Below are 12,431 nucleotides of genomic sequence, written 5' to 3' on the forward strand. Positions count from 1 at the left end.
GTTTAGCCAGCACTGTCCCCATGCCTGGGGCAAATGCCTGTTGCTACAGAGCAAAAGGTAACTAACTACCTTTTCTCAGTTTCTCTTCCAAAGGAAAACCTTTACAGTAAGCACAGTGGTGGGTGTATGTTGTCATTTCCTTCATCCCTACCCTGTTATGTACCATTTAAGAAACTGAATAGTTAGTATTCGGGGGCTCAGTAACTTGAGTTTGGAGAGCCAGCAGCACTAAGAGACAGGGAGAAAGAGAAAAGAAGAATGAAACAAACAGGTAGTAGGAAGAGGAAGAAAGGGATACAGAGAGGAGGAGAAAAAGTGGAGAGGAAGCAAAAAGGAACTACGTATAGTGGGATGGTGGTAGTATATTAGCAGCTACTGTAAGTGCTTTAGGGACACCAAAACTTAATCAGGGTAAGACTGGTTTGGAGTTTGTGATCACTACTAACCTCAAAAATAAATTTCAGAAGGAGCAGAGATCTCTCTAACAAATAATACTCCCCTGTCCCTAATTACAGGGTCTAATCTAGCATCATGCTTCCTGAAGATCAGTCAATACCAACAGATGACTCACTGACCCTCATGATGCAGAAGCAGGAACAGAATCTGAGTAAAAGTTTGAGATTTAGGGCCAGCCAACTGGACATTCTAATTTTTTTTCAGTCCCAAAAGGTTATTTATCTCATTATTCCTATCCCACTCCTATTGTCTGTTTCTAGATGTGGATAGAAGGAAGAGGCAGATGGAAGACTAAAAGGGAGAAAAGGGAGCAAGACTATTAAAATACACACATTTTAGGAAACTCAAAAAAATACCGGAGTCTTAGAAAAGTGAAACATACACTCACAGAAACATAATAGGAGATAGCAAGAAGGAGAAGCAGAGAGTTTACCCACTTAGAGGCCTCAGTTAAGACACAGACAAGGAAAAGCACACGTTATGTTTCAGTATAGAGAGGTAAGCTGAAACGAATGAGATTTAATGAAACAGATGGTGGTAGAAAAAGAAAGTAAGTCAGGACTATAAAGAAACTGATATAGGGACTGAGATGAAGGACTGGAATGATATGCATATGGGTTACATTAAGATACAAAGCAGGGTTTCCTAGATCTTCACTATTCTTTATTTTAGCTTCACTTCAGAATATTTGAATTGTGAGGTACTGGACCATTCTGGGTCTTTTCACTCTAGATTTCAGTTTCTAGGGTGCTTGAGACTTGCTTCTTGAACCTATGGAAGAGATACATCTGAGGCCAAGCAGAACTAACTAAGCAGGGAGATGAGGGAGCCTGGGAGATGAGACAAGAACTTAAACTGCAGCAGAAAAGAGCACAGATGCATGGGCTTCCTGGCCACCAGAGAATACTTCAGGATAAAGCATATGCTCTGTTCATGAAGAGCTCTACTCATGGAAGAAAAGAATAAATGAAAATCTCCAAGCCCTTCTCCTCAGGGTATTAAGGAGACTTTTAAACCTAAAACACTGAGGTTCCATTTAGAATGGGATCTGATTCTTATGCTGATGACTTGTCTCCAACCTAAGGAAAACTTCACTCACATTCTAGCTGGTATCAACATCTACCTGTCCATAAACAGAAGGAAAAAAGAGCTTGGCACATAGCCAAGGGATGGCATGAGAAACAAAGACAACAGGGAGTATAGTGCTAGGTTAGACCCTGTAGACTGAGGACAGGGGAGCATTATTTGGTTTTGTGCCTTATGGCATAGGTATGGCAGGGGTCTTGAGTGTTACTTCCTCTCCTCCCAACCCCTACAAACATAAATGTCTATTTATAGGTCTACAGTCACATGAATATATTCAGTCAGAGTATGGTGAGAACTGTGATCTTTTCACCAAATATGGATATAATGAGCAAAATCACCTTGCTAATTACAAAGGTGTAGAGGAAGATGGGGGACAGCAGAAATGTGGAATGGGGTAAAAGATCCCATCGACAATTCTCAGGAGGCAGAGGAAGAAATGTAAAACAAAACACTCCCAGACTGACTCTACTAAGAGCACTTTGGTCAAACCTTCACCCTTACTCTTTTTTCCCCACAACTAACGAATGAGAAATGGGGGAGAGAGTGCCATGCCTCCAAAAACAGATCTTTCCTGCCACCCACAGAACAAGAGACATGACTACTTCCTGAGCTTGCCTGATTCAGAGCAGAGGGGGCTCTGGCACTGAGTGATGACTCACCTGTGAGATCATGTGATTATTCAAGGATGGCTGTTGCTGAGGCGTGGGTGGAAGAACAGGAAGTTGCTGCTGCTGCTGTTGCTGCTGGGCAGTACAAGGGAGAAGGCCCCGGACAGACTGGGATGAGGTGACCTGGTTGCACACTTCTGGGGCACCTAGTGCCATACCTAAGGCAAAGAGGAAACCCACCAAGAGTTATGAGCACAAGTCATAAACATACCACCCCTGGAGGGCCCAGCTGCAGGGCTCTAGTTTTTCCGTGATGTTTCTCTTCACCCTCCTTCTGTTCATTTCCCCAAATGTCTTAGGAAGATCCACGTATTAGCATGGAGGCATTTCAGCTGCCCTGCTGATGGGAGTCCTCATCTTAGTAGGTTTCTGCTCCCTAGAAACAGTAGTCATCTTGACTCTCAATGTTCAGTTTTGGAATTGGAACAAAATGTGAGGCTGTTATGCCGCCTCCCCTGAAGTGCATAGAGTCTCTCCATCATGATTAGATAGCTGAAAACATGAATGAATGTTTGCTTCCTGGGAAAATACAGATTCCTAGTCCCTTAGAGCTGGGTCTTCTCTTTGATTTCTTCTCAATTTGCAGTATCACAAAAATTGCTGAGAAGGCAACCTTGCCTCTTCTGAGAAGGAGCATATATTCCACATGCCTGTGCATACAAATACACACAAACTTCATTCAACTATTTTCCCCATTTCCAAGCTCTCCAAGTCATGTGTGCATTCACACAAAATACTCATACTGAATATCAACTATATTCTAAGCATTGTATAATGAACTGAGGACAAAAAGGTGAAGGGAACACAGTCCTTGCTCTTAGGCAGCACAGGATCTTCTGACAAAAGATGAACATCCACACAGTGATTATAATCTGATAAGGAAAAGGGGTACATCAGTGATATGAACAAAGCTATATAAAACTAAAGATGAGGAAGCAATAATTCCTGGAAGGGTTAGGGGGAAGGGTTTAAAGAAGTGGCAGGAGAGACAGGTTTGAAGGATGAATAGAAGGCTTGTCAGACTGAGAGAGGACAAAGCTAATGTCATATTCAAGAAATGGATGGAGGGCTAGAGGAGGATAACTATCTGAAAATGAGACTGAGATTGCACACTGGAGTCGGGAAGTTTGGCTATATTAAGTAATCTGGATTTTATTATGTGGGAAATGTAGAAACATGAATTTTTTAAGAGAGGAAAGACTTGACTAGATCTATGTTATAGATTGGTAAACTGGCTCTATAAAGGGCTAAAGATGGAGCAGGGAAACCAGTTTGGGAGCTAATGTCATAATTAAAAGAAGATAAAGGAGGTAACAGGGAAAGGCAGCAGAGACCCAATAGTCAGAGACAAAATCTTCACCACCACTGACGTTTTCTGAGGACTAGATCAACGGATCTTCTGGGATGAGAGTCAAACAATTCTTCAAAGGCAGGAGGATGGTGAAATAGAGGTCTACTTTGTATAAAGAGCTAAATGTCCCTCTGCTAAGAGTGCAACAGGAATAGATGGAGATTACACAGCAGATCAAGAGAGCTAAAGGGTAGTTACAGACCTGGCATGTGGAATATATGCTCCTTCTCAGTGACTAAGCTCCAGAGAAGCAGCCACAACAGTACCACTTGAAGTTCTAGTCTATTGGCTGCTACCAATTAATCACATGTAGCTAAACTATAAGGGTTCCCACTGCTCTATGAACCCTCTTTATAATTTCAGAGGTCACAGAATTAAAGCAGCTATCATTCCCATCTTCATATATAACCTGAGCCTAGGCTGATAGAGATGTCACACCTCAGTTGGAAATCAGATAAAATAATCTAATCCCAGTTTTTTTCCAATTAGAAAAGAAGATTTGAAAGGAAATCAGAAAGGGGACTCAAAATGACTGAATTCAAGAAATAAAATTTCTGCTTAAGCTGGCTGTGTTAGGTTTCCAGAACGCTAGACTGGGACAAGTGTTTCATTAAAAGTTAAGTATCAGTGATGTTTTACAAAAGACAAGCAAGAAATGATGGGCATGACACGGAAGGTGAGAAGCTTTAGTACCTGGCCTGGAGATCCTTCCTGCACTGCCACCTTTGCTGTTCCCAATGCTGTCACCCCGGGTGAGGATAGAGATTCCGCTGAAGCTGCTGGCTTTGGTGACGGGGGGGCGCATGCTCCGGACAGAGCCGTCAGAGTCTGTGCTGCTCCAAGGCCGTGGCTCCAGGGATTTGAGTTCGCTGTCTGTGCTGCTCTGGCGGCTGCTTGAGGTACGGCTCAGCCCTTCACGGTTCCCCCTGCGGAGACCATAGTGGTCAGAGCACTCCCCACCTACCACTTCTGTAGAAGGGCTAGGAGAGAGTTCATTTCTATTCTTTCAATTAACAAAGAAGGGGTGAGGGTTGGGGGTGGGAGAAGGATGAACACTGACTTCTTGTTAGTTGGCTGGCCAACCAAGACTTGATGAGAACAGACAGAACAAAAACCAGTACAGTAACAAAGAGCACAGAGGCAAATCTGGAAGACAGTGCACTGGCAACTAATTCAATACATCAGACCAGAGGTGGATGGGAAACCACATACATGATGCTGAGATTGGCTGTGGTCTCTTCCTCCCAACGCCCCACTGCAGGGATTCCACACATGCAGGAAATAGTGGGGAGCAGAGGAGTACCAGCTCCTTCTGGGAGTCCTTAAAACAAAGGACTCTTGGATGTTACTAGTGCTAGAAGGCAGTAGTAGCCAATAACATGGATAAATCCCACAACAGGTCTTCCACATAATATATGTCTAACCAGCAGAGGTGCTACTTATGGCCACTGTTCCAGGGGTGGGAAGAGGAGTATAGTGGGCTAAATGGGCACTCCGGAAACTCAGTCTTACAGTCCAGATTTGATCTAACCTGTTTTTGTGGAAGTTCTGTATTGGTATCTGGGAACAGTTTGTTCCAGGGTCTCTAAGGGCTGAAGTCCTCGGCATGATCAAGCAAATATGCCCTTGGGACCCTGGATGGCAAGCAGTAGTGGGCGGACTGTGCCTAGTTGTCTCCATATTAATAACCCTCTTACTCTAGGCAAGGCACAAGCCTATAGAGAAAAGGGATTCATCCTCTCTTATTCTGCTTTAGAAATATCAGGGTTATGCTGATGCCATAATCATTGCCTGTGATTACAGATAGCTGTACTCCTTAAAGATAGATGGGGTTGGCCTAAAAGCCCTAAGTCTTGAGCTCTTACTGTTTCTTAATCAGTAAGCAACCAAGAACCGGGAATTTTCCTTTCACATCCCTCAACTCCAACAACCAATGATCTAAGGAAACCAAATAACAAGAATTGCAAAGATTTTGGTATGTATACTGAGGAGCAATTGAGAAAAACTCATGATAGCTTGGGCTCCCTTCTTTTTACTACCATTCCACCTAAAGCAAATAGAAAACCCCATCCCAATCTCTGTAGCTTCAAAGACACTAGGCTCAGAGTCATTCTAATAAAAGAAGATATTTTCCTTAAGGAGGTAATAAAGAAATACCTTTCTTTACTAGAATATCTGCTCTGAAGGTACTATAGAGAAGATGGGCAAAATATATGCTAGGGTCACTATTTTAGTTTTTAGCCAAGCCAATCATAGTGGGCTAAGAACACACTGGCACAGCTGTTTAGGGACATGTTAATTCTTCTCTGAATTCCAAGTAGATACATATATAACCTCAAAGCTTCTCTCTATATAGTTAGAATAGAGGGCTAGAAAATATTCCTGTTTCTCCAAGACTTTACCCCTTTTTCTTAGGGATGTCAAAAGTAGAATGGGAAACAAGAAAGAAGTATAAATCAGGGACTCTCCATGAACAGAACCAGATCTCAAGTGAGAACCAGCAGCTCTGTCTCAATGGACAAAGGCAAGTCTACTGAGAAGACTTGGTAAAGGTGTGGAGGCGGGGGCGGGCGGGGATGGGTGGTAAGGGGATACAGCAGTGGCAATGGATGAGGCTGCTAATTAGACATTAGAGCTTGAATTTTACAAGACGAATCCTAATGGCCTTTTACACCTAAATCAAACACTCTACTATTTATTAGGACAATTCTGCCATTTACTTTCTCTTTCTACCAGAGGACAGTGAATGAGTCAATGTTAAACCAAACACCCTGGGAAGCTTGAGCCAAAGTAGCAGCTGTACTCATCCAGTTTCCCTAAGACAGTGATGATCAAGTATTGAAGCTGTGGCTTGTCTGATGATCTTCTGATTAATCTGGGTTATACTACATCCCTGAGAGGTAGGGAACCTAAGTTGAGTCTTGACCAGGAAAGAGATCAGTTTTCCTTTTCTACAACTAAACCCAATCTCTAGTCATGCCTTTTTCCACTTCACTAAAATAAGGTAGTTAGGGAAGACTACCAGACTCAACTCTGAGCACAGGATTGGGCTGGGTGTGTGTTTGAGAGATGCGGGTGAAAGACAGAGAACATTCACACTTCATACTTCTGTGAAATCAGAACCAACTTAGTTTTTACAAGTAGATTAGTGCTGGTTAAAAGCACGGTTACTGGGTCTGCGGAATGGGTAGGGAGGTCTGTGGCAGAGGTGGCAATAAATATCAGTAACCCTCACTGGCGTATTTATCAGTAGAGTAGAATCTTCCAAAGAACTGAGTTGTCGCAGTTATTGCCAATTGTAGTTGAGGGAATCTGGTATAGGGTGGTTGTTTCACAAACTTGGGAAGAAAGGTATAAAGCAGTTATAGAAGATCAGCTTCTAATCATTAGAGTTCTTGACTAGTACCCAAATAGAGGAAGAAGTTACCCTTTAAGAGTCCATGGAGCTGCATTAAAATGACCTAGATGTTTAATCAAAACCCAGTATGGAAAGCAGCAGCATAAAAGGTCTAGATAGGACAGCGCTGCACCTGCTCACTAGATCTTTCAAGCTATTATCTGCACAGTTTGATATAGTCTGATGCTCCACAGCACTAATAAGGACATCATTCCTAGCAGTGAATCTGAATTAGGGCTCCAAATGGAACACTACTCAGAGAGGAAGGGATGATGTTTGTAGAGAGCTGGTGTGATGTGATGAAAAGTACACTGGACAAAGAGTCAGTCCCAGTTTTAGTACTAACAGCCATGAAAACTTGGGTTGGCCACTTAATCTCTCTGCTTCTGTTTTTTTACGTGTAAACCAGCCTACCAAATCAAAACATTGAGAGAACTGAATCAGATACAGTATACTTTGACAATTGTAAAGCACTGTGCATTAAGTCACACGTAGAAGTTAGTTTACAACTCCTGTTTATTATAGGTATTCTGAGATGATTTGACTCCGAAATGTACAATATAGGACAGGAATTTTTTTTTTTTTTTTTTTTTTAAGGGGACTCTATCATGACTGCAACCACCAACATAAAGCCCTCTCTGTGTGAGGTTTTCAGATGGACCTTAGGGTGAGAAAATCTAGGAAAAAAAGTTCAGAGATATGGAAAAGGAGATAAATCCTCTATTCCAAGAACGGGAATTCTGACTAGCCCAATCTCCACAGCTTGATTAGCTTTAGAAAGGACAATGGGGCAATAGGAAAGGGACAACTGAAGTAGGAATGAGAGCTCTAACTAATCTGAGTTAATAAGGTCCTATCAAGCTTAGGATTCAAAAAGAGAGAAACTCTTTGGAGAGGGTTAGACCTGAATCCTAGTATTAAACACTCAGGGCTTTCTGTGCACTATAGTTTTTTATGGTAAATGGGAAGAATATACTTAAATGAGTTGATGCCGGGACAGGGTCTTAAAGTAGTGCTTCTCTCATCACTACTTTGTGTAATCACTGGGGTGGGACTGAGACTCAAGAAATAAATGGGATAATCTCATGACTGCTTTGTGGAAAATGGAGACTATTAGGTACTGGAGAAGTTAATATAGCTGATTTCACCAACATTAAGAGCAAGTCATGGACAATCATATAAAGTATATAATCTAAGTCCCTCCTAAGGCAGACAAGTCCTTTCTGAGGTCCTTGTGGGGGCCTCAGAAATGAGTCATCTTAAATAAGTCATTATCTCAAAAGAGAAAACTACATAGACAGAGGCGTTTGCATGTCTTTTTATATGTATGTTTGTACTATTCTTTCTTAAAGATACAAAACATTCCTTATGCTGAGTCAGGGATAAGGCTCTTCACCTCTTTCCATAGATTCAGAAAAGGTAGCTAGAAGATAGCCATTCTTTTACCTTAAGATATGCTGAATTCTTCCAAAAATGCCCAATTCTAGCAAATTTCTGGGAGGAAACAGTACCTATCCCAGATTGGTCCCCTTCACCACCTATCCAGGACTTAAAATGAAATCAGCAACAATAAAAACAAAATCACTAAGCAGGAGCCTTTTTTTTAAATTAGGAAAAATATCCAGTGTTGCAAATACCACAAGTTGAATTATTCCACAAGCAGCCATGCATGGAGCAAACTCACTCCGCTGAAAAGATTACAGCAAAACAAAACAAAACAAAATAAAAACAAGGGGAGATATAGATTACACAGAGGTACCTAAAAATCTGCCTTCTCTTGTGAGAGCTAGAAGAAAAGGCTTCTTTGGAGAGTCTGTTGGTTAACATCAAAGAAAAGCATCATTACAGGATTATATTAACCTCACTGACAAAGCTCAATGAGAAGCAGGGAACATGCTAAGTGGTACTAACCTGATGTCATTTAGATATCCGTTCTGGCCAGTCTAGGTGAGGGGGAGAAAACGGAAAATAACTTATAAGAAAACAGCATGGCATAACCGAAAAGGGTGTCCATGATGCTATGAATACCCAAAGTCCTCAAACCAAGCTCACCCCCCAACAGGGAGAGAGGGAGCAGGGACAGGATGACCCACACCCACACACCCAACTTGACTTCTCACCTTTAATAGGAAAGAGCATTCAGCTTTCTTAGCCTTCCCACAGAGTATTTAAAGAGAGGTTGATAAAGGTAGGAGTATGGAAAGGAGGAAGAGGAAAGTATTAACCTAACTATTATTTCCTTTTTTGCTCTAAATTTATTCTCTCTAGAATTAAGCTAAGCATAATAATTGGTGTGCTTGGTCCTAAAGAATGCATTCAAAGGTAGGGAAAAGGGAGACAAGAGAAAGAAATTTAGTTTTTTTGGAAATCATCCTCAATGATTATTCCATTTCTATCCTCTACACTGGCCAAAATGAATGACATTCTGACCTGAGACCCAAGGAGAGTAAGAAATTTGGGGAGCAGGTACTTTTCAGAGCCTAGAAAAAATGAGAAAATTAAAAGCCTAAAAATATTCCTTTTGGGGATCATTTCCTGACAAAGCCACTGAGCTGAGTGAAGTAAGCATTATGGTGGACTCCCAAGCCTTAGAAAAAGGTACCAAGAGTGTCCAGCTTCTGAGCAGAATAAGCTCCACACAGAGCAGAGCCTCTATGGGGCTGTTTTCCCAAATGCAGCTCAGGCTCCAGAGAAGTCTGTGGCAGCAACATTTCCATCCAAATACCCTTCTTGCCATTTCCCCTTCTTCTGGTCTGCCTCTTCCTCCTCTCTGTCCCAACCTACAGCTCCATTCTTAATCATCTCCCTTTGACTGGCCAGGTTCCTCTCCATATGGGAATCTTAAAGTATGGTGGGCTTTGGTCATTTTTCCTTGTCTAGACCTTCTGAGATTCCTGATGCCTCTACCACAGCAAGAGTTAGGAAGTACTAAAATGAAAATGATAAATACACAAGGATTTAACAAAGAATACATATATTTGTAGAGGCTTGAGAGACTAGGAATCAGGAGAAATAAGGAGAGAAGAGCTAACTTTGACTTTGTTATGGTTGTAGGTAGATACATTTCAGTGCTGTTCATAATTTGCCACAATACCCTATTAAAAGTTGCTTGTACCTTCAGAATATCTGTGGCTTTGCCAATGGCTGGCATGGTGGGGCAGTCATTTCCATGTGTCAGTGAAGCAGAGATGTACATCACATATAGCTATGCTATGATCTCACTGGAACTCCTTAATCTAAAGAGCTCAGAGAAGAGCAAGCTATTGAGAGGTAGTTTACTTTAGCAGTTAAGAGTATGGACTCTGGAGCCAGACTGCCTGAATTCAAATACCAGCTTTTTCATTAAGTGATCTTAGGTTACTTAACTTCTCTATGCCTCAGTCCCACATGTATAAAATGAGGAAAATAAATATAGTATGAGGATTAGATAATTTATGCAAAGTGCTACAAAGAGTGTCTGAAAGATAGTAAGCACTATGTAAGTGTTTGTTACTATCATCACTAACCTGCTCTGTCTATAATTTAGGGTCTTCAACGGCCACAGCCATGTACAAATGACCTCTTTCCTCTCATTCCACCCAACTGGTTTGCAGGTAAGGGTTAGAGAACCCTCTTTAGCTATGATTGGACAACCTGAAGGATGGATTTTTCTGACTCAGAATGTAAGTCTATGTAGCAGAAGGATAAAAAGATTCCTTTTCCTTTGAGCCAGAAGGTTTGTCACATATCTGTCTCAAGTGAGGATCCTTGGAACACTTGGGTCTCCTGAGACAATGGAACTGGTTCATAAAACAGTTCAGTTTTCTTAAAGCTGGAGACATTGTTTTACTGAGTTAGGCGATGATGAAAAGATATATATTTTCTGTCTTGCTGATGGAGGGATGAGTGGGGAAATGGGAGGAGAGTGGTGTCCATCTAAATATACTGATTAGAACTGGCTATCTTTTGACAATAAAGGAAGGCTGGCTCTTCCTCCTTTGTTTGCTACTTTGACTGTAAGATGGTGCTGCTATCTGGATCCTACATTTTCTGATTTGTTCCTATCTTGCCTATCTATAGTCTTTCCTGAATTTCTGCCATTATTTCTCTTCAGTCTGGTAGGCAAAGTCACCAGAGTATATCTGATATAGGCCATAATTCTTAAGAATAAAGCTGCCTAAAATGATTCACGTTGCCTTTTGGCCCATGGAGCCAGTCCTATCCTAAGAAGCAAGGTAAGAAACATAGGAAGAAAGAGGCTTTCTGTTCAGCTAGAGACTTGACGACTAGTGAATGGTACCATCTGTGCATGTGGAATGTGGAGCTCAGAGAATGGATGCCAGATCTGTGTTCTAACAATCACCAAAACATCCTAAAAACAAGGTTGGCCAAACAAGATGACTGTACAGGCTGTGTGGACACTAAGTCTTCCACTTAGAATCAAAGATGCCTAAAATGGATTGTGTAAGTGAAAGAGCGTAAGCAGGAGGAGGGTTTGACAGGCAAGATTCAGAGCCCTTCCTTAAGTCCTGCCAAAGCCATTTCTATTTTCAATCTAATCATATCCACCAAATTCAGCCATTCCATTTGTTCTCTTTAGATGCCAGATGGCAGAATATGTTAAAAATCTATAGCTCCCAATAAACCGCATTTAATTTTAGAGATCAAATCTGGGTCTGGCTGATTTTGGTTAAAACAACAACAACAAAACATTTATGGAGGGTTCATTCCATTCACAATCCAAAGATTAAGAGCTAAAAGCTATGGGCCGACAACTCTCAGAAGCTACACTTACCTCTCGGGCAAATATTCTCTCTCGGACCCTTTGATATTCCTCCTCTCTCTCTTCTATTGACTTGCTCCTCCTTCCATCCTGCAATGGAACTCTGATCTAGATCGATGAGCAGAATTAAGCTAGTTAAGTTCTCCTCGTACTGCAAGCTCACTGCACACCAGCAAGGAAGAGAAACCGGGAGAGTTTACAGTTGCCGTCAAAAAAAAAAAAAAGGAAAAAAAATAAATAAAATTTCCAGTGTTGGACAGGTTTCACTGGGTACATCTGACCATGCAGTTTGGGAGATCAGGTTTCCTGGATGGTTGGGGCCTCTCCATCTCCCCACCCCCACCCTCAGAGTATCAAGAACAACAACTATAAGGATGGGGTTACTTCCTTATAATAATCAGGTACTCTCCAATCAGTGAGGGTCAAGAGAATAGCTGAGGGAATAAACAATAGTGCTTTGGAGGGAAAGCAAGGGCTAGGAGGAAGCTAAGGAGGGAGAAGAAACAGGTTTAGTAGAGTTGAAGGTAGATTAAGAGTTTTATAGATCTAGCACCTGATATTATCCCTTCTTTAGTCACTAATGCCATGGCCTGAAGACCCAAGTCACACGCAGCTCAGCAAAGAGGATCTTGGAAATGAAATCCCAAGGGCAAAGCTAAACTCAACACTTAAAAATTTTTTCTAATCTTAACTATAGCTCCTGGAGGAAGG

General features: G+C 41.6%; 1 protein-coding gene across 13 annotated transcripts in view; it reads right to left on the reverse strand.

The window, feature by feature from the left end:
- The window catches only part of R3HDM2 (R3H domain containing 2), a 98,472-nt gene that overhangs the window by 18,590 nt on the left and 67,451 nt on the right, over positions 1–12,431 (reverse strand). For 10 of the 13 annotated variants that reach the window (XM_006908938.3, XM_015587039.2, XM_015587040.2 and 7 more), the window contains 4 exons: positions 11,733–11,828; positions 8,870–8,901; positions 4,255–4,487; positions 2,202–2,368 (listed from right to left, as the gene is read on the reverse strand). In XM_006908938.3, coding sequence (XP_006909000.1) covers positions 2,202–2,368; positions 4,255–4,487; positions 8,870–8,901; positions 11,733–11,828 — 528 coding nt within the window. The remainder of the gene's footprint in view (positions 1–2,201; positions 2,369–4,254; positions 4,488–8,869; positions 8,902–11,732; positions 11,829–12,431) is intronic. The other 3 variants (XM_025044669.1, XM_006908941.3, XM_006908939.3) reach the window with 1 other exon arrangement.

This window comes from Pteropus alecto, unplaced genomic scaffold (assembly GCF_000325575.1).
Source record: "Pteropus alecto unplaced genomic scaffold, ASM32557v1 scaffold433, whole genome shotgun sequence".
In the NCBI taxonomy this organism is placed as follows: domain Eukaryota; kingdom Metazoa; phylum Chordata; class Mammalia; order Chiroptera; family Pteropodidae; genus Pteropus; species Pteropus alecto.